The 23,910-nt window shown below is 39.7% G+C and overlaps 1 protein-coding gene across 2 annotated transcripts in view; it reads right to left on the minus strand.

Moving 5' to 3' along the window:
• Nucleotides 1–3,399: 3,399 nt before the first annotated feature.
• The window catches only part of LOC126297728 (apoptotic protease-activating factor 1), a 257,592-nt gene continuing 237,081 nt past the window's right edge, over nt 3,400–23,910 (minus strand). For both annotated transcript variants that reach the window (XM_049988868.1, XM_049988869.1), the window contains one exon: nt 3,400–10,573. In XM_049988868.1, coding sequence (XP_049844825.1) covers nt 10,172–10,573 — 402 coding nt within the window. In that variant the 3' untranslated portion in view covers nt 3,400–10,171. The remainder of the gene's footprint in view (nt 10,574–23,910) is intronic.

The raw sequence follows: 23,910 nt of genomic DNA on the forward strand, positions 1-23,910 counted from the left end.
TGTAGTGGCGAGTGCATTATGTCAGAGCTAAGTGAATTTGAGCATGGGCAAATTGTTGAAGTGTTTTAGTTTTTGAACAGTCACCATGTGGAAATTTTACACTGCATACAGGGAAAGTGGAAAATCATCATCCACTAACTCACAACACAGAGAGAAGTATGTAATTACTGATCCTGACAAAACATTCTTTTAACTGGATTGTGATGAAAAATAACAGGGTGACAGCTACAATAGTCACTGTAGGACTGAATGTGGGCTTGTGAACCCTGTCAGTACCAAAACAACACAAAAGCAGCTCCTTAAGTACAGAACTGCAGGAGTGAGCTAGAATTCCAAAACTGATTTGCAATTATGCAAATGCCCATAACAGGAAAACATGCCATAAGACACGGACTATGGAGCAGTGGAAGAAAGTCATTTGGTTGGAGGTGTCTTGTTTCCAATTTCTGGACAGGTGACAAGTTTACATCCAAAGAGCAAACATGGTGGTTCAGTGATGTTAGGGCAGTCATATCATGGTACTTCGGTGGCCCCATGGTTATTCTGCAAGGTCACATTACTGCCAAGGATTATGTGACCATTTTGTCTGATCAGATCCATCTCATAGTACAATGTTCGTTCCTCACTGGGGATGCTGTGTTCCAAGATGACAAGGTCCGTGTTCACACAGCTCGCATCATCCAGTAATGGTTTTGGTAGCACAATGATGAATTGTCACATCTGCCCCGGCTACCACAGTCACCAGACATCAACATTATTTAGCCTTTGTGGTGTACTTTGGAGAGAAGGGTGCGTGATCCCTACCACCTACATCATCGTAACCTACACTTGCCACTATTTTGTGAGAAGAAAGGTGTAAGATTGCCTTGAAAACCCTGTATGAGCTGTATTTATCCATCCTCAAATGACTGGAAGCTGTTTTCAATGGCAACAGTTTTTGTACTGTGTATTAGGCATGGTAATGTGTTGTATTTTTGGTGTTTCCATGTTTTTGTCCACCACCTCGATTTTGTTTACTATTAACTGCAACCTTTGCTCTTAAAAAGTTATCTGCTAGGTTCTCTGGTGATGTCCTTTTGCTTCAGAGGCTACAGTTTTGCTCAAAACATGCACAACATCACAGATGCAGGCTAGTGGGACAGTTTTATATTATGCGGGACATTCACCTAGGCTTCCATGGGCCTGCAGTAGTAACTGACGGCAACATGACAGTTGTGGACTACATGAACATTCTCTTTCCTGTCTGTTCAATGAAAGAACAACATGATTATGACAATATGCTTGTTATAATAAAAGAGTCAAAACAATGACCACTGCACAGTGTGAGATTGAATTCCGCTTGGTGGCATTTTAAGCATGTTACACAGTATATAAAGTATGTATATGGAGTAGAGATGAATGGAAAATTGTCTAGCTGAGCTACAAATGGGGAAATCAACTAACACAAGCAAATTCAACACGGGGCAGATTGTTATGGGCAGGCACCTGGGAACGAGAATTTCAGAAATGGTGAAGCTGATTTGCTGTTAGTGTGCGACAGTCATGAGCATCTATGGAAAATGGTTGAGGGCTGGAAAAAAACCACAAGCAGGTGACAATGTGTTGGATGTCCACAACTCATCACAATCTGTTACAAGTCTGACAAAAGAGTATAATGCTGGTGCAAGCACAAGTGGTTTGGAGCTCACTGCTCAGCCCACACTGCTGAACAAGAATCTTTTCAGTAGATAACCTTTATGTGTTTGCATGTCGACCCAACAAACTCATCAATTATGATCATAGTGGACACAGGATAATTGAGATTTAACAGTGAATCGATGGCAATGCATTGGCAGGTCACTTGAATCACTTTTCTTGTTACATCAGGATGCTAGTTGTGTCCAGAGACAGAGTTGTGTCATCCAAGTAAATGGCTGCTTCACACACACACACACACACACACACACACACACACACACACACACACACACACACACACACACACACACACCTGGGCTTCTGTGCAACCTGTGGTAGTAATTGAAGGCATCATAACAGCTGCAGAATACACGAATATTATTGTAGATCACCTGCACCACTTCTCATAATATGTCTTCCCTGACAAGGAGGATTCTGTCCATTTCACAAGGCCAGAATCATGCCTCAGGGGTTTGAGGAACACAGCAGTGAACTCATGTTGATGTTTTGGCCACCAAATTTGCATGATGCAAGCCGAAACAAATACATCTGGGACACTATCAAGTGCCTTTTCTGTGCTCACAAAGCACTGTCTTGTAATTTATGGGTTTTCTGTGGCCTGTTAATAGACATCTGTTGCTACATACCTCCAGAAAACTTCCAAGGATATGTCAAAAATCCATGCTATGCAAAATCATTCTTGTTTTGTATTCCAAATGTGGACCAACACACTAACGTTTTGCATAATCACTGCATGCCTACTGCTTTCATCAATATATTCACAAAAGGGGAAGGTGGAAAAATTTAAATAACTGTTGCATAACACTCTTTTAGTTGGGTGACTGAAATCTTGTATTCTCAATCCTCAACAATATAATATAAACATCAAATAAAACAATACACAATGAGCAAAAATAAAATACTATTACAAAACTGAAGATATAAATTACAAACTTAAACCCCACCACACAACTAAAATGATATAAAAAATTGCTCTATGTTGATATTTTGCATTATTATTAATACATTACAATTTCAAAAATAGTATTTCCTTTTTTAGCAGGTGTGGTGTCCACTGATTAAAAATGGATATCATGGATTCAGTTAAGAGAGCACTAATAGTTAGCATTATATATTGTTGGACTTAGAGAGAGAGAGAGAGAGAGAGAGAGAGAGAGAGAGAGAGAGAGAGAGGGAGGGGGGGGGATGAAGTGAAGAAGGAGGGGAAAATAAGTAAAAAAACAAAACCTTGGGAACTGGCACTTTGATTATTGTGTAACAGCCATAATGTTAAGTAACATCGAAAAAACGTATTTTTATCTATTTACTTATTAACGACAACATACTAATACATATAAACAAGAAATCTCCAGCAAACCACAACACACAAAAAATAATATATACAGCCATTGTAACACATTATATCAATGCCATTTACAGCCCAAGCACAATACATATTTCCATTACTCAACTAACTGAGACAGAGTCCAATTTATTTTCAGCTTCAGATCATCTGAAGCCAGCCTTAATAAGTTATAAAATATGTGTTACTCCATATGAGAAAATAAATTGTCATATGACAGTAGGCAGGATAATGTACCTTTAAGTTTGTTTATTGGGGTGGGAGGAGGGGAGTTTGTTTATTGAGGAAAGGGGGGCAACAATGCACAGGAAAAGGCAGAAGATTACATGTTGACTCTAAACATATTTTATGAGTTCATATTGATACCATAATTACTTTATATGAAACCCACAGATGTGATTATTTAAAAAAACATATTCTGCATTGTTACTATGCAGTTTGGTGCTATGCAACTTGACAGCCCAACAACATGACGAAAAAAAAAAATAAATAAAATAAAATAAAATAAAATAAAATAATTAGAAGACTGGGTGCGACATTATTGCCTTCATTAAAACTGGAAATAAATACAGCATTCTTTATCTTAGGATAAAAGCAGTCTAGATTCTGTGGTTGAATTTACACAAAAGATTGTTTTCATACTAGAAAATCACAATATACAAGAGACAGCCGAAACCGATCAGCAGGAAACCAACCCTAACCCTAACATGCAAACAGGAAGAAGGATAAGTAGATGTGGTGAAATGCAGATGACAAATGCAATTTGGTATGTTTTATTCCACTGAAAGTACATGAAGTTCACTTGTTTGAAATGGCACCATCAGCACTGATGTTTGACCAGAAAGGGGCAATTTATTCAACACGATAATCTTGCATGTTCAAAACCAGAGACTGGGTTCCCACTGAATTGGATGTTAATTCCTACTGAAGTTCAGTAATGAAGAGAAAAGTATAAGAAAAATAATTGTAATATTTAAGACTTTTAGACTGTTGTGTATAGCTTCTTTTACAATACAGTTTGCTGAATAGAGAAATGCAATACAGCAAGGGAAATAACAGACCACATTTACCCCTTTCACAAATGTTAAGGTGAATGGGATGAAGCTGACAATGTCATTAAGTTGGGCATAGGCTTCCATGGGAAATAGTTTCTTGCAATGCCACAACTCTGCAATTCGTCATTAATTCAAAGATAGGTTAGTGCCAAGTTGCAAAGCACCAAGATATTTGTAATCTTTGGCTTATGGGGCAAACAAGAGAGTCCAGGTTCCCCATAATCTACAAAATATTTAGCATAAAAATGTTCCACAAGTATTGTACCATATACAATACATGGTAATATACCATATGAAAGTTTGGCTTAGAATTAATTTCCTGAAATTCTCACATTCCACCTTGTCATCTTCAAAGTCATTAAAGTCATTTACAGTCTTATAAACAAGTAAAAAAATTAAACAAACTGTTGGCTACATAAAGAGGCCATCAAAGAACAACATAAAAAGAATTATCATTAACAGAGAAATAAAACCATAAAAAAGTATAAAAGTTCTCCATAAAAACTCTTCTCGCATTGTGATCTCTTCAACTGCTAAGCCTCATTAATACTGCTTTTAGAGAACACTTAGTCTGGCAATTAATTTACAGCTTACAAATAAATATTCACAACACATTAAGATTTGTCGCCTTTGTCAGGTTGTGTCTGAGCTTTAATGAATATATTCTAATGCTGTTATTTTACCAGCCATTAACATGAGCATTTAACTACATGATTAGAACTTTCCACATTCACAAAAATTAACAATGTGAGGGTACACTACCATACGACTGCACTAAAAGGTACATAATATACACCTGAATAACATCATGAAAAACTGTAGTGCAACATCAAGAAATATAATATATTGATTTGAACCCTGGAATGTCCACTTTACATTATCAGCATTAAGTTACAAGCTCTTAATACAATAATATACCATATGTACATCTTTGCATGCCTATTTACTTCAAATTAATTTTTATTTATTTAAACTCTTTAATAAATTCACAGCTGTGGTACCTCATACGAAGAAAGTGATGAAAAGTTGTATTTAGTTTTGCATTCTGCATTACATCCATTCAAAGAACACAGCCACAAGATAATGAGATAATCTTTCATCCAATATTGAAACTGTAGTACATTTTGGTACAACTGACAGCAGTATATGCATTAAAAGTATTACAAAGATGAACTTCCATTGCCAAAGGTTTCCTGATGGAAGGAATTGTGAGATAAGGGGAAATATGCAGAAAGATTGCACAGACTACCCCGAGCAGAGCAGATTATTGAGAAATTCAGCACAGGTTTTCTTTTGTTTTGCCATTGGAGCCCAACAACAGAATGTAACTTTTCATAAGTCTGAGATATATCTGAAACCTAAATATGTTGCTGGCAGCCTTGCTCTAGATGCTCCAATTACTGTCAATGGTTGGGTACAGGATTGTTTCTCTGGCCTATATACATCAACTGTGAAAACAGCTAGCTAGATTCATGTAGTCATTTTAAGTAGATTGGAATCAGTCTATCTCACTTAACTATTACAGCCACAATGGGAGGGTCATTGAGATCATCAGAAGTGAGATTCATGAAGCTGAACCAGCTCTCCATGGAGGGGAAGAAAAGACTCCAGCCACACAGAAAACACCCATAAAAGTTATCTTATTATTTTCCCACTACCTTGACCCTTTCACTTCTCATCCATGCCTTCCTTGCTTCTCCTAAAGGACTTTAGCTTTCTTCCTTATAAAACTGCTTTCTTCTTGTATTCACAACCTATTTTTCTACTGTATAGCTCTGCATATTAACATAATACAGGAGGTATAAAAACTGATGTAACTGTTAGTATGGAATTTGAACCCTGGGTGTTACACTGCATTATTTTGAACATGGCTGCACTACAGCGATGGTTACAGAACAGCAGGTGTAATAGACACCCACCCACTTAAAATAAATGGTAGTTTTCAATTGACCTTTACCATGATTTCAACAGATTTAAACTCATCTTCCTCAGAAGGACAAGAAGCCTGCATACAATGCGATAACATAACTTAAATCAAAACACCATGGACCAATATTATGCTGCCAAGTGCACATGTTTATCAGCACATGCACCTCAGATTTATTTTCTTGGTATTCATGCTCTCCACTCTCCCTTAGTCAGCATTTCTCTCTTAACTTGGCCTGGTATTTTATGAGATTGGGTTTACTGATGTGACAAGCTCTTGATTCTAGGGGCCCTAACTTTTACATATGGATGTACATGTTGCTTGTGACATGCCTACACATGTTGTAGGTTGCAGTTTCTGTTTGACAAGTTATATTGGTCCACAATGTTTTGATTGTAAGTTATGTTATTGCATTGTATGCAGGTTTATTGTCCTTCTGAGGAAGATGGGTTTAAATCTGTTGGAACTGTGGTAAATGTTAATTGAAAACCACCATTTATTGCAACTGGTTGGCTGTCTATTACACCTGCTGTTACACTCCATTGTTATTTCTGATTCCTGGTGTGTATCTTGTCATCTCTTCTGACATGTAGTTTTGAGTGGATTTTCATCCTTTTGAAATGTGAACTACTTTGGTAAACTTCTTCACATATGCTGCATAAGCATCAGTTCCTGAAGCAGAAGTCACATGTTTTAACAGCTCAAGCAGCGATGGCACATTCTATGTTTTCAGTGAACCACCAGAAAGAAGTTGATTGTCAAAGTTATAAATGTATCTATTTATTATACCACTACTTCTGTGAAAAACTTTTAAGTTGTTCAGATAGCACACACATGTGCCTCAGTGTTGCCCAGGCACTGATGAAGTCCAATTTCTCTTCTGAACCTTTGTGAGTCAGTTTAAGGGGGTTCCTTTGGCAGGGCAGGGCAAGAGGAAATGTTGCTAGAAGTATGTGCATTTGCACTGGTGGAAGAACCAACTCAAATGCAAGTTGGATTCTGGTAGAAACACATGAATTGATCTGAACTGAATGGCTGCAGCCCACAACTGGAGCAGTTTGCATGTGTGCCTTCACTGTAATGGAGTTATTTATTGTGCTTTAGTGCTCCATGCAGATTCACCTGTTCTAGGAGTTTATTTTCAAAGAAGAATGAACAGTGTTGATTATCTTTTAGAAACAGATTTCTCAGCTTTAAGCCTGTAAGAGAAGTGTGAAAAAAAAAGAAGCTTGGTAGGCCAATGCTTCAGCCCAAATCAAAACAAGGGCAAACAAGTCACAGGAAGATATTTCACAGGTCTTTTAATGTATAGTTGGATTTATGTTTGCATTTATAAAAATAAACTATTTTGTTTTCCATGGTTGCTGTTTATTAAGGGTAAAGATACAGGCTGGACATGCACTCACATGTCATATCTAAGTCATCTAACACAGAATGTTAAGAAGCACAAGGAATCTATTGCATGTAAGAATGCTATTTAGATTTATCAGTCCTTGAGAAAATAGAAATTAGGAACAGCTTACCTCAACTTTCAGACAGGATATAGAAAGACACAGTGACAACATAAGGAAGAATCACTGCGGTCTTTCCAAAATAACAGACTGTGGTGAATTTGAACTTGTCTTACATGGACATAATAAACATCAAAATTTAATGATCGTGGAATATTCAGAGGGCTAAAAAATTTCCCATTAGCTATAGATGCTGTTGCAAAACAGCACATGAGCAATGATACAGTTTTTAAGAGTACATTCAAGGATATACAAAAAGATTTACTAGGGTGTATGTTACATGACTGTCATGAAGAAATTAATGCATAAACAGCTACAACAGTCTTTTTGTCTGTGATAGTAGATGCAATTTCGGATGTATCTTCTAAATTTCAGTTGGTTGCAGTATTTCAATACCTATTATCTTCTGGACAGCCTCTTGAACAGTTTTGGACATTATTAAATCTCTCTTACAATAAAGATTCCTTCTTAGCAGATTATATTAAAAATGTCCAGGCTGATGTTGCCCAAGAACAGGAAGAAAAAGTAAACCTCAAATTTGTGATGGTGCTTGATTCATGTGCAGCCAACATACAAGTATCCAAACAATTGTAAGAGAAGAGTATCATTTTGCATATGATGTGAATTGTTATGCACAACAATTGAACTAAGTCTTGCCCAAGCTACAAGTCAAAATAAACAAGTAAAACTGTTTTTCAGTACTTCACTAAGCTGCCTGCTATTTCCATGCTATCTATTGAAGAGGAAATGATCCACAGGCTTTCAGATTTCAATGAGAGAGTCATAGACAGATGCAAAAAAATAATAAAGGAATGGAGGATGGACTTTCTACATATAAATATACCTCTTCAAGAGATTCAGCCCCATGAACGTAGTCAGGTCCATTTTAAGATAACTTTATAGCTACAGAAATATTTTAAGTAATTTAGAAAATAAACTGCATAATGCAGTAAAAGTAGTGAGCCCCTATTCATTTTAGGCATCAGCCACCACTGAGCTCAAAGTTTGTTGATGCTACTTTTTATTATTATATTTTACTAATGCCATGACTTCACAATTTCAGTTTTGATGCCTCTTAAGTATGTGCTCGTATAATTTGTAACAACCATACTTCAACATCAACACAGTGCTAGAAATGTCAGACACAATAGAACTGAGTAGTTGCATTTTAGTTGGACTGAGGGATCAGTTCAGAAATTTTCAGAACAATGTTTCAGTTTTAGAGACAAAAATGTGTGTTCCTTGCTGTACACATGTGCATTCCTGTCAAGTATATTTAATGGAAAATCAAAAACATAAAAAAATTTGAAACAAACAACATATAAATCCCACAACAAAGTAATTTCTTCCTAAACATAAATCAGTACAATTAATCTATGCATGATAGTATCCCCATTTTCAGATTTATACTGTACACAGTATTGTAATGTCACATACCATTCGTAAATATAATCTGTGTGAAAAGATTGAGCAATACAGTTGACTTTTAACTAATATTCTTCAAGTAAAACATTAGTTAAAAACTAAAGCAATTCATTCACATACCAAACTATCAAAAATCAAAAGGGTAACACCTGCAAACCAATATCACAGTCTGGAGTTAAATTATGAAATACAATACAGTGGTGTGTGTGTGTGTGTGTGTGTGTGTGTGTGTGTGTGTGTGTGTGTGTTTTCCACTGGTTTCACTCGTGTAACTGTTTTTTCACAGCTCCATTATTTGAAGACGAAATATAATAGCAGTAATAATACAAAAATTAAATAGCACCAAATGAATTACAAAATTATAGATTACAGTTTCACTTTCACCAGCAGTTCCCTTATGCAGTCCATAGGCAATAGGGTAGTAAAAGTAAGACTTCCTATGCTTAAAACTGAACCTTAGCAAAATGAAATCATTGCACTCAGACCCAGCTCTTAATGACATATGTAATAAATGCATAACAGGTATTGATGTTTAATTGAAAAACTATGTCTGAATACTGAACACCATAATTAGTGACAGAAAAGAGTTATTGTCACATCATCACACCATTGAGATACATGTTTAAAACACCGAGTTCAACTCTGGTCATTATGAAATGTCAATAAAAGTGAAATGCCTCTAATGGTTGGGAGAATAAACGAGACGATTTTCCTTTTTACTCTCTCTCTCTCTCTCTCTCTCTCTCTCTCACACACACACACACACACACACACACATAGATATATATATATATATATATATTCTGAGCATCTGAACATGTATTACCCAATTATAATATATACCATGAAAGAACACTATAAAATAAGCTTATAAAAATTTACTAAACTCTTATAATATACAATATGAAATAACACTATAAAATAACCTTATAAAAATTTACTTTGTTTACTAACAGACACATTAACTGCCTATTCTCACCATCAAGTTAGGAAAGGATCATCTCACAATCAGACTATTCAGTCCCATGATTGAGTTACAATTTAAAAGGAAGATGGACACTAAAACGAGAGACCAGAAACGAAATGACTTTCCCTGAGTTCCTCTTCATACTGTGAAAGCACAGAAGAGTGGGAAAGAAAAAGGAACTGTACAATTTTACATCACAACAACAAATCACTAACAGGAAAATATATGAAACACATTTTTTGGCCTCTAGTTTATCACACCAAGTAAATAAATGAAGCCCGCAGAATCCACAGTAGCAAATTGTGAGAAGTCAGGAGAACAAACAATCTGTCCAGCATCAGCACCTGCAAGTTTCAAACAACCAAGAAGATAGCAATTTCCTGTGTGAGGAATTTTGGTCATCCAAACATCTGCAAGAGTTGATTCCACAGGTAGAAGTGATAAGTTAAAAGGAGGTTGGCTCTGCCTGCGACGACCTCGGTTGGGACGGCACTTATGTGCCTGTGCTGCACTCCACCATGCCACAGTTTCCGCAACACTTACAAGGAGAGCACCATCAGGAACCCCCGGTGCAAATGTAATATCCTTAACTCGGCTACGGTGATGATTAAGTTCACAGTGAATGGAATTTTTGGTAACATTCCAAATCTGTTGGAAGAAGAAACCACAGCATTATTAGTACTTGTGACAGAGAAAGGTGAGCTTATCCTACTTGTTCCTATACCACTCCTGATGCTAATGTTATTTTTATTCTGTATATATACGAAGATGTTATCTGTTCTTTCGGACATGTCCAAAAGAACAGATACCATCGGTGACCATGCAGCTTGTTAGAATGAAATTACAATGAAATGAGCACCCTTCGCTGCTTACAGGCGTTGACATATGTCAATGGGAACAGATGAAAATGTGTGCCCCGACCGGGACTCGAACCTGGGATCTCCTGCTTACATGGCAGATGCTCTATCCATCTCAGCCACCGAGGACACAGAGGACAGTGTGACTGCGCGGATTTCTCTCTGGCACGCCTCCCAAGAAACTCACATTCTCAACGTATTGTCCCGCACTACATTTGTAGTGGCCCCGCCCATTATACTCATTACTCGCGGCGCGTTGCCAATTCCTGTAAGAGTTCAGGCACTGTTTGTGCATTCGCACAGAAGAAGAAGATGGTCAAGTGGCCGATGAGCCTTAACTGTATATATACTAAGATGGTATCTGTTTACAGATACCATCTGTTTACAAATAGATACTATCTGTTTACAGATACCATCTTAGTATATATACAATTAAGGTTCACCGGCCACCTGACCATATTCTTCTTCTGTGTGAATGCACAAACAGTGCCCGAACTCTTACGGGAATCAGCAACTCGCCACGGGTAATGAGTATAATGGGCGGGGGCACTACGAATGTAGTGCGGGACAATACGTTGAGAGTGTGAGTTTCGCAGGAGGCGTGCCAGAGATAAATCCCTGCAGTCGTGCTATCCTCTATGTCCTCGGTGGCTCAGATGGATATAGTGTCTGCCATGTAAGCAGGAGATCCCGGGTTCGAGTCCCGGACGGGGCACACATTTTCATCTGTCCCCGTTGACGTATGTAAACGCCTGTAACCAGCCAAGGGTGTTCATTTCATTGTAATTTACTTTTATTCTTACTTTTCTCATCACTTTTTAATAGTTGTGCATACCCCATAATTACATAAAATAATTAATTTCTTTTTCACACTGTACCATGCTGAATTTTATTAGTCATAATATAGTTCACCAATTGATGATGACAACAGTATATTTAGTTCATATGGAAACATTTTAAAGCTACATTCATGATATGATATCTGTAAACCATGAGCACATTAAAATTTAATCCTGCTAAAAATGGTTTGTTTTAAGACTGACATGGTTTATTTGAAAGCCCTCATTTTCCTCTTCTAAGGAAATGCTTTACTTTTTCTGAAAACTTGGTATTTCAAAAGTTATTTTTGGTGCAGATGGTTAATGTCTGAATGGAATTGGAGATAGTTTATACAAAATTTTCTGAACTGGAAGACTGTCCTTGCTTCAGGTTAAGAGTTGTTACTTGGCAGGAAAACCGATTCCATAGCTTGGTGCCAGTCCATGTCACTGGGCTAAGCATAGCACCTACAGTGAGGAATGCTGATGGATGAATACTTAGTGATCTTTGCCTGCAGTTCTCGACCAGTGGGAGTGTGGGAGGAAATTATGTAGGCCCTTGTTAGACAGTAGCAAAGTGCTAATTCTGGAATGGACACATACTCTGCTACTATCTCGCAGCCTGACAACATGCTCCTGCACTCTGCCTACCTAATTCAGCTATGTGGCCCTTCTGACTGTGATGCCTTACCTGGTTGTGCCACATGTATTGTGAACCCTCAGCCGGTGTATTCAACAAGTCTGTCTGTCTTCCTTAGAAAATATCTACCGTACCCTCCCTCACCCACTTGAACACCTGATGCTGGAATTGGGATCCGACCCAACTTAAGATTGAGAAATAATCTGTATTTTCATGCCTGGTGCAGCAGTATATGTGTTGTCACTGTCGGAGATGGAGTAGTTATGCGAGTGACTTGTCCATCCCCAGCATTTGTCCATTGACACTATGGAGTGTGAGCTTGTTTGCTATGGCGGATGCCTTTTGCTCTCATCACCTACTAACAACAACTGGAGACAGGAACCGTGAGATGTTCTATAGTCATCCACTGCAGCAGCCATGCCCAGACATCATTGCCCAGATGCTGCCTTGTGGCCCTACCATGCTCAATAACACAGAGCACAGGCAGGCTGTGATGTCACAAGCATAACACATGGTGCTGCATGGCCTATTTGCTTGGTACACGCAAGCATGGCCCTGCTGTTGGCACAAGTGCTGCTACTGTGGCCTCACTGGTGCTTGTCACACAGAACGAAATCTGGGAGCTCATTTTTCACTGGCACCACCCCATCTGCTGCTGCATAGCGGAGCCTGCTCGCCTCACTACTACATGGCCTGCTGGACAGCCAAACAGTAGAGTTGTCCATGCTGTGTGTTGCTGGTAATGCTGTGACCTCTGTGCTGCCCACATTTTGGTGCAGCTAACCACTGTATATGTGCCTGCTCCACCTCATGGTTCTACATTCAACACTAAAGGCCAGCCTATGCCTGGATGCTGTACAGCCACCTTTCCCCACTCCCCCATTCCCTTGTCACATGGTTTACTCATGCTTGTAAACCCCAGCTGCCCATACATAGTGCCAACCTCTGTGTCCTGCTCCACCATCACCCACAGCTGCCACTGCTCTCCGTGTGCTGCATCTCCTGTACGAAGTATTGTAGCAACTAACTGAGGGAACATCATGGCTGTTGGCTGGACAAAATATTTCCTTTGCAGCCAGTGTGCATCAGGTAGGAACAATTTGTTGTTTGGTGTTGTAATTTCCTGCTGGCTACATTGCCTCTCCTACTATGTGCACCATATGCTCACAGAAAGACAGCAGAGATCGGGCATGTATATAAAATATCTCTTATTATCTGAATAAGAACAGGTTTTGCAGAGTTTTTTGATAATACCTTCATATGTGGCTCTAGTTTAGAGTGTTATTGGTGGACAGTCCAAGAAATTTGGTATTCTGTACATTAAAAATTATGTTTCTACCAAGAAGTATACCTTCATAACAATGGGTAACATTCAGTTTCACATGGAAGATTACACACATAGTTTCCAGAATGTCAATTAGTAGTCTGTTTCTCTCAAACCATGAATTTATAACAGAAGTGTCTTTATTGACTGTCCCAAAGTCTGCTCTCTCTCCACTAATTATCGCTATATTTGTGGCATCTGCATATAAAAGTGAACCATCCTTAGTTGTATGTTCTGGAAGATTATCAATGTACAATGTGAAAACAGAGCTCTATGGGACACCATATATTGTACTTTGTATAATTGACCTGCTATGTTAAAGACTTCCTGTAATGTTGGCAGTTTCTTCTTCTTCTTCTTCTTCATTTGCCTTTATTCATACCTACGTGGGGTTGGCATGGTCATCATCAAATTTGTCATTGCTAATGTTAGAGGGTCACTGGATCCCTTTGTGTAACTTTTCCTTTCCCCCAAGACAGAATCGGTGTACTCTAATGACCTGCATGTAGTGGTGTCCATGTGAAAGTGTGTGAATGTTTTCTAAGTGTTTGTAAATCGTGTAAGTGAGGTAGGACATGGGTACCAGCTGTATTCACATAGTTGGATGTGGGAAACTGCCTAAAAGGCTCATCCAGACTGCCCAGCACACCAGCCCTCATCATTAATCCGCCAGATGGATTCCATCTAGAACTGGTGCACCTGCCTGAATCCCCAACATGCATGGCTGTCCTGGTGGGTTTTGCAGTTTCTGACATCACAAATTCTATTCAGGGAGCTAAGGATCCAGTTTCAAGCAGCATCTCAAATTTTTCATGTTTTGCAGGAGGCAGCACAAGGCTGATCATATTAAATGCATTAGACTCACCAAGATATATGCCTACAGTAGGTCGCTTACGATCTATTAAACTTGGGTATTTCTCAGGACATTTGATGCCCATTTAAAAGATGTAATGGATCTAAACTGCAAATTTTGAAATATTTTTGATGGATATAAAATTCATGATAGAGGACACAGACAATCAAATTGAATAACCACCATTGTAATGGCCTACTATAATGCAGGCAGATACTGCAGCAGCCACCACTTGCTTTTTAGTAATGTCCTATGTTGAGCCATATAGAAGACGAACAATAATGCTAAGTCATTTTGTACAGGATATGGCACATTACATACAAACATCTATGTATCTAATTGCCTTGAATGTACTATGAAGTTTCCTAATTGGACAATAATTGAGCTGGCCAGTGTTTAGTGTGAATGAAGACTGCCCAAAAATGGGTCACATAACACTATGCTTAGATGTAAGACTTAACGCTACCTCATTGTGTGTCATGTACAATACACTATGTAATTAAAAGTATCTGGACACCCCCAAAAAACATACATTTTTCATATTAGGTGCATTGTGCTGCCACCTACTGCCAGGTACTCCATATCAGCGACCTCAGTAGTCATTAGAAATTTGGAGAGAACAGAATGGGGCACTCAGTGGAACTCTCAGACTTCAAAAGTGGTTAGGTGCTTGGGTATCACACGTCTGTATGTGAGATTTCCACACTCCTAAACACCCCTAGGTCCACTGTTTCCAATGTGATAGTGCAGTGGAAACTCAAAGGGACACATACAGCACAAAAGCGTACAGACCGACCTCGTCTGTTGACTGACAGAGATCGTCGACAGTTGAAGAGGGTCATAATGTTTAATAGGCAGACACCTCTCCAGACTGTCACACAGGACTTCCAAACTGCATCAGGATCCACCGCAAGTACTATGATAGTTAGGGGGGAGGTGAGAAAACTTGGATTTCATGGTTCAACGGGCCACTCATAAGCCACACATCACGCCAGTAAATGCCAAAGAATGCGTCGCTTAGTGTAAGGAGCATAAACATCGGATGATTGAACAGTAGAAAGCCAGCCGGAGTGCCCGAGTGGTTCTAGGAGCTACAGTCTGGAACCGCACGACCCCTATGGTCGCAGGTTCGAATCCTGTTTCAGGCATGGATGTGTGTGATGTTCTTAGGTTAGTTAGGTTTAAGTAGTTCTAAGTTCTAGGGGACTGATGACCTCAGCAGTTAAGTCCCATAGTACTCAGAGCCATTTGAACCATTTTTGAACAGTGGAAAAACGTTGTGTGGAGTGACGAATCACAGTACACAATGTGGGGATCCGATGACAGGGTGTGGGTATGGCGAATGCCCGGTGAACGTCATCTTCCAGCGTGTGTAATGCCAACAGTACAATTCAGAGGTGGTGGTGTTATGATGTGGTTATGTTTTTCATGGAAGGGGCTTGCACCCTTTGGTGTTCTGCATGGCACTATCACATCACAGGCCTACACTGATGTTTTAAGCACCTTCTTGCTTTCCAATGGTGAAGAGCAATTCAGGGATGGCGATTGCATCTTTCAACACAATCAAGCACCTGTTCATAATGCACGGCCTGTGGTGAAGTGGTTACATGACAATAACTGCCCTGTAATGGACTGGCCTGCACACGGTCCTGACCTGAATCCTATAGAACACCTTTGGGATGTTCTGGAACACTGCTTTCGCACCAGGCCCCACTGACTGTTGCTACCTCTCCTCAGTGGAGCACTCCGTGAAGAATGGGCTGCCATTCCCTAAGAAACCTTCCAGCACCTGATTGAATGTATGCCTGCAACAGTGGAAGCTGTCATCAAGGATAAGGGTGGGCCTACACCATACTGAATGCCAGCAGGACCGATGGATGGCACCACAAACTTTCAAGTCATTTTCAGCCAGGTGTCCGTATACTTTTGATCACATAGTGTATGATAGCTCCTTGATAATTTTGGCCATTGTATGATATGTTTGCTGACAAAAACTCTTATTTCCTTCTCTAGTTAATGATTATTGAGAGCCAGTTACAATGAGAATGTTCCCCCACTCTCACTAATAGGCACAGTATTATGTGTTGTGGTTGTCAGGTAAAGCCATGACATTATCCCAGTGTTTACTGTATGAACTGTTTATATTCTATAATGTAGCTATTTTAGCTTGTGGCATGATTTACACTTCATACCTAGAAAACAAAACAAAACAAAGTTTATTGGACCAGTGCTATTAGATGTGGTCACTACAGTGGGTGGGCCTGCTTCATATAAGATTGCAAACACTCAGTGAAATTATTTTAGCAAAAATGGTATAGCTGCAAAATAAGTTGTGACATTCAACTATGTTTCCAACACTTTATTACCAACAGAATCTTTTACTTGCTACTTCAAGAACTTACAATTTTGTGTATTAATGGAATGTTGGATGTTAAAGCATGTTGCAAAGCTTTCCTATTTATTAATATTTTTTCCTTATGTACCAAGTGCATATGTAACCCAAGTATGGCGTCAATATTTTGTAGTGTGACAACTCATTATGTTTGCCACCCAAATACATCATTTTCATGTGAGATAGTAATAAAAAGAATTAAGTTAAATTTATGTAAGCTATCTCATCTGCAAGATGGTAAGTCGCTGGATCAAATACTATAATGTGATAACAACAGACTAATTATCTTATTTCAGATGTTTGGATCAAATTATGTTTATTTCAAATTTATTTATTTTGCAAAGGCCTTTAAAGATATCTGATGATATGATGCACCCTTCCTCAGTTTAAAGGCCCCCATTATGGCACACCACCTGTCCAAGGGAGAATCCCATAAACTATAGATAAACTACAGACTACTGTAACCCTAATATCCCACTCCTGCCAAAGGGGGACAAGAATGTGCAAGGGGTCACAGCCTGAAGGGAATCAGAGATAGTTTATTCAAATTTTTCTGCACTGGAAGACTTCCCTTGCTTTGAGTTAAGGCCGGAAGACCACTTCCATGGCTTGGTGCCAGCTCAGCTCATGTCACTCAGATAATTGTAGCACCCACTGCAAGGATTGCTGATGGATGAATGCTTCACGATGTGTGCCTGTAGCTCTTAACCAATGGTAGTGAACCAGGGCAAGGCTGTATGACTGATGAGGAATTGATGCAGTTCAGGACTGTTAAAGAAATGGTTGAGCTTTATTCTATTTGAAGCATGTTGTCCAAGTGGAACAAGATTCCAAAAAGACTTGAATTTACCAAATTCTTATCAAAGTTTTGGGAGGCATATTCCAATGTACCGATCTGCAGTTATTGTTGTACCTCCTATGAGTGACACTTTATTGATATGTATACATGCAATGAACAGAATGCACACCATTATTTTACCCACACCTCTAAATTTCTTCATTTTCTTGGATGAGTATCATAGGGAAGACCAAGATGCATGATAAACATTCATCCTTGTATCCAATAGCTACAGCCATGTAAGTGCACCAGTTATGATGTTAATACTAATTTTAATCTGCTGATATAAAACCATCCACTTGAAAATTGATCCCCAGTTCAGATGATCCACTAAATGTAAGTATTTACAAAAGGATGACTTTTTCATAATATCTTAGATGACTGCTAATCCAGTCCTAACAATATGCAGAATGAGCTGGTATATGTAATGAGCATTTTCTTCAGCCTTCTTTAAACATAAAATGCATTTCCTCTAGTAATGGTTTATCTTTCTGTTTTTGAATTTGTTGACCACAGCCATCTCCAAATGTCAGGTCATTCAATCAACTGAGTCACTTTCAAAAGCACTTTGAAGTCATCCCACATTCATAAGACAGATGTCTTCTTATTGTATTTCTATTGCTGCCAGTGACTATAACTCCTGGGAACAGGAAATGGTCAGTCTCGTTCCCGCAACAGCACATTGGCCAGTCTCGTTCCAGCATCGGTCCCGTTCCCATCTGTCTCAGTATCCATCTCACTTCGCCACTCATCGCAATTCCACTGCCATAGTTAGTTCAGTATTGACTCGTCATTCATTTCGTTCACTGCGCACGCCCATTCTAGATCTAATTCAAACAGTTTTGAACTCTGAATTTCTGGTTCTTTTTGTATTCTATTAAGCATCCATGACAGGTAATTAAAATGTATTTTATAATTACATAAAAATTACATGAAATGTAATACATACATCTTTTCAGGTAACAAAATGGCATATCAGCTTGCTTCACTATTTTGATAAACAGCAGAAGAAATACTTGTACAAAGGCAAGATTTTTTTGTTATTAGACATACAAAGGAAGGTGGCATGGCACACACAAGTGTGCCATTTTCCATCTTTTTTTGATCCAAGGTAAGAGAGCATGTTCATTGTTATGGAACGCAGACCAACTTACAATCGAATGATGCCCACACTCCATAATCGTGTGTCGGGGGTCACATTTTGTAAAGAGAATATGATAACTTCTACAATATCATTTCAGTGGTACTGGGTGGTGCACGTAAAATTGACCCCAAGTACTAGACTGCTCATTGTCGCCCACCAATCGTCATCTATTGTTTCGAAGATGTGGTTTGCATTAGCTTATTTGTTATTTCTTTAGTGCCTAATTATTACATGTTTATCTATTCTGCTCACAGCGGTCAACAAATCGTGTGTAATTGGCTGGCAGCCTGTACTCAGGGCCAGTTTTTTGTGTGCCACCTTATATTAGTTCAATGCGATCAGCCACATAATGCTAGAGTGGGCTAAATGAGAGGTTTTGTAGAATCATGAAAATTACAAGTGTGTGAGAATTCTGTTATGAATAAAAACATTGTACTCCAGGGAAGGGGGGGGGGGGGAGGCAAGTGCTCCCTCTTGGCACCTTCCATCTTCAGTCACCTATTCTACTAATTTTCAATTTTTCTTAAGAACCATCCACCAAGCACAAATGAATGGTGAATGAGTAAAAATGAACAGTTCCCAAAAAAACAGCAATCACCAGTGAATTGGTTCCCAAGGATGAACGAGTTTGCCCATCTCTAGTGAGGAGGAACCTTGTCCCATACAGGAAGCCATGGAACTTTTTAACCTCAAAAATAATAGCTAGCACCTCCTTTTCCAGCTGTGAATAATTGTGCTGCACAGTGGAATGTGTCTTTGATGGGTAAGTGATGGGCTGTTTGGTGTTGTCCAGGTTTTGATGGGCAGGATGGCACCAATGTCATACTGGGACACATCACAGGCAAGGGTTGAAGGAAGCCTGATAGGAAGCAGAGCACCAATGCTGCTTCAGAGAGTGGAAAGCCTGTTGACTATCCACAGATCAGATGAACTTAACTACCTTCTGGTGAAACCAGTAAAGAGACAGACTGAAAATCCCATTGACAATCTGCAGAACAGACACACTTATTGCCCTTCTGGGGAAACCAGTTAAGAGGCTGGCAGATGTGCACGGCTGGGGGAATGAACTGACCATAACATAAAATCTTGCCCAAAAAATATTGGAGCTCCTTCAGGTCCTTGGCTGCCAGTAGGTGGATAACAGCCTTGATGATGTCATTTTTAGGGATGAGACCATCTTTACTATGTACATGACCCAAAAAATGCGCCTTCAGGGAGAAAAAACTGCACTTCTCCAGTTTGCAATGAACACCATCCTTCAGGATGCATTGGAAAACTGACTGAAGGATTTGTAAATGCTCCTCCCAAGTAGGGCCCATGATCCAGATGTCATCAAGGTAACTGACACAACAGGAAATGTCCTGAATCAACTACTCCAAATACCACTGGTAAATTCCTGACACACATGAGATTCCAAAAGGCAAGTGATTAAACTGGTAAAGCCCTAATGGGGTGTTGAGGACCAGGAAAGTCTAAGAAATCACATCCAATGACAACCGCAGGTAAGCATCGCACAAGTTGATGGAAAAAATACTGGTCCTTTGACAACACTGCCAACAACTATGCCTGCCACGGAATGGGATTCAGATCTGTGACACACTGGATGTTGACTGTATGTTTAAAATCACCACAAAGGTGTATGGCACAGTCAGGCTTCTGAATCACCACCAAAGGTGTAGCCCACTGTCTTAATGAAATACGAGAAATGATGCCCTGATATTGCCAATGCTGCAACTCAGCCTTTACCTCATTGTGCATAGCAGAGGGTATGAGGCAGGGACAACAAAATTTGGGGCCTGCTGATGGCTTAAGAGAAACATATGCCCCAAAATTTTCTGCTTGGCCCAAGGTATTCTCAAACAGTGGGTTGTAGGACCACAAGTATGGAGTACAAGTTGTGAGACAGAACAGACTGATACACTACATGCACTTTGTCAATGATCTGGAAGATAAAAATAGAGAACACATTGAGCCCAAAGATATTTTGTGCTAACAGTGAATTGGTCACTAACAAGGTAAGTTGCTGTTCCACATATCAACATCTGGAGGCAGAGAATTGTCTCAAGGGAATGCACTGTATACTATAAAGGCCCATCCACATGTAACGATCTGTCTGCGCACATCGCATCTGTGCAGACAGATCGTTGCGTGTGGACAGAAGATTTGCATCAACCTGAGGTGTGTGCAAACCTGGAAGTTGGAGTTGGAGGTTTGAGCAAAACCTGTCAAATCTGTGGGTTCAAACCACATCTGCGCAGACAAGTTGGAGCGTGTGGACAGGAGATCGCCACAAATCAGGTGTGAAACAGCTGTTTGCTCAGTCTAGTGTTTGTATTTGTGCACACACGGCATTAAAATGGCTGATACTCATCAGTGTTCTCGAGAGTTTGTAAGTGAATTCATTGAAATATGTAGAAACCACCCATGTTTGTGGAAGATTAAAAGTAAAGAATATAGTGACCAGCGACCGAGGCAAAAAGACAGCAGCACACAATGCTCTAATTGAAAAATTGCGGGCAGTTGACACCTCTGCAAACAGAGAAGCAGTAATAAAAAAAAAAAAAAAAAAAAAAAAAAAAAAAAAAAAAAAAAAAAAGTTGCAAACTGTTTACCGAAAAGAGTTATACAAAGTTCAGAAATCTAGAAGATCTGGTGTAGGAGTAGATCAAGTATACCAGCCAACGTTATGGTATTTTGATCTGCTTGGCTTTCTTAGTGATCAAGAAACGCCAAGACCAAGCAGGAGTACAATTGAAGATGAAATTGAAGTGTCAATGTTACCGCCAGCTGTTCATGAGGGGAAATTGCCCTTCTCATACAAGTATTTTTTCTCATAATATGAAGCATTACAAGCATTAAGAGATAATTATAAGTTTTGACATCCATTCGCAAATAATTTCGCCAGTCGTTAGGTTTGCCCTGCAACTCTCACAGTAAATTTAGGTGAGAAAACTGCTTTCGCTTTAGCAGCCACTGTCTACACCATTTTGCCCGCTTTCTCTGTTTACTGCGGTTGGTCTGAATGTTTTTTGCAACACAAGTTGCGAACACAGACCACAACAGAACTTCCTCCATTTCTATAGTTCAAAATAACTGAATTAAATTTTTGATGTTTACGGGGAGCATAGTCGCTTGCCACTGATATTTCTTTTCTACACTGGCAGATGACGGGCGAGTAGTAGATTGGGGTTTGTGTCATGTGAACACACCACATTTTCAGTGATCTTTTGCATGTACAGACATCTGCGCCGATGTCTGCGTAGACAGATCATTGCGTGTAGACCGGGCTTAAGATAAACCTGATGGAGCGGCCAATGGAACTCTGGGTATCCCAAGAGCCTGTATGTATCTACGATAATTACACTCATCATCAATCCCATGTCTACCTGAAATTTGACCAGCCACCCATCTACTATCAATGTCAGCAAAATATGCCGGGGCAACATGTGAGAGGTGTCAGAGGAAGTCCCAAGAGTCCAGCGAAAACACCAGGGCATCCGATGACTGACTCATAGCCTGTCGACTGTCAGAAACAGTTGCCAAATGACCTATATGTTGGCATACTCTCTACGTGTGGCCAATAATAGTGAACAAGTGACAAATGACAGTTGGTGCATGACTACTGATTCACCCAATGAGCAGGAGGAGAACAATGCTGAGGACCCAAAAATCACCACATTGTGAGTGGTGTGAGTTTGTTGAGCTTTGCATGGGTGAGAACAAGCAGTGCTGCATCATTACCCCTCCGGAATCAGCAATGGTGACAGCACATGGTAAATTGGTGGGAGACAACGCTGCCTGTTTTTTTTTTTTTTTTACCATACACACCCAATTGAGACACCTGCCAGTTGTCATAAAGAACATCACTTGCCACTTCTGTAAGCTCATGTAATTCCGAAGTTTGGGCAAAATACAGAATAAGCAACCGATAAAGGGAAGTTCCTCAGGCTCAGCAGAGGGCTTTAAATTTTGGCCACATTCATATAAAATTGTGCTGTCAGGCAACAACGAGGCAGCCTTATCAACCAGATCAATGATACGCCTTACCTGGGAGTGCAGCAAGAACCAGTGCAGCTAATTTTCCCATGTTTCCATCAACTTACTGAAACTGGCAAATGGCATCTGGGGTGGTGCAGAAAATGGAACAGCGAGTGCCTGGCTTCCCACCGGGGAAGCAGGGATGTGAAGCAAGTCCTCATTCTAAGTAATCAGAGCCTGAATGTGCTTCCTGTTGTTGTTGTTGTTGCTGCTGCACCTTCTGCAGGTGCAACTGATCCTGTCAGCATTGCAGGTGACCCAAGAGACCATTAGGAACAGGTGAAAGAAAATATAGGTGCATAAACATGTCCTCCGTCACCACTTACGTATCTACACAGGCGTGACAATGCTACTTCACTATAAGTGTTGACGCAGATACTTCATGGGCTGACAGTGGCTCAATAATAGCTGGGGAATAGAACACTATGAGAGGGAAATGAATTCGCCATGCAAGTTGATCTATGGGGAGCAGAGAGTTGGAACCCACATAGAGACAACATGGAAAGAACACAGTGCATGGCTGGTGTGGGAAGCTAACACTAAGCACTTGATCCAACACATGGCGTGGTATGTTAGGTGAAATCCACGGTGGTCAAACTCCTAGTAAGCACCAGCCTACCTGGCCTACTACCACCCATAGGTAAAATCCCTGCCAGCAGGTCTGCCCATACTGTGTGTTGCAATTGCCCTGCATGGCAGGTTTATACATCACTGCACTATCCATACCAGCTCATCTCCCTCCATTGTGATGTCTGCTGGCAAGGATACTAAAACTTGCAATTTCACTAGTAGTAATTTTCTGGTCCAGATTGCATACCAATCTAGTTCCTTTCAGGGAATGCTGATGCAATAGCTCCATATTTAACAATAACATAAAACTGCTTGCTCGATGAAAGAGGCATACCCAAAGACTGGAAAGTTGCACAGGTCGCACCAGTATTCATGAAAGGCTATAGGAGTAATCCACTAAATTGCCCACATCGTTAATGTTGATATGCAGCAGGATTATGGAACATATATTGTGTTTGAACATTATGAATAACCTCGAAGAGAACAGTCTATTGACACATAGTCAACATGG

The sequence above is a fragment of the Schistocerca gregaria genome, chromosome X (genome assembly GCF_023897955.1).
Source record: "Schistocerca gregaria isolate iqSchGreg1 chromosome X, iqSchGreg1.2, whole genome shotgun sequence".
In the NCBI taxonomy this organism is placed as follows: Eukaryota; Metazoa; Arthropoda; class Insecta; order Orthoptera; family Acrididae; genus Schistocerca; species Schistocerca gregaria.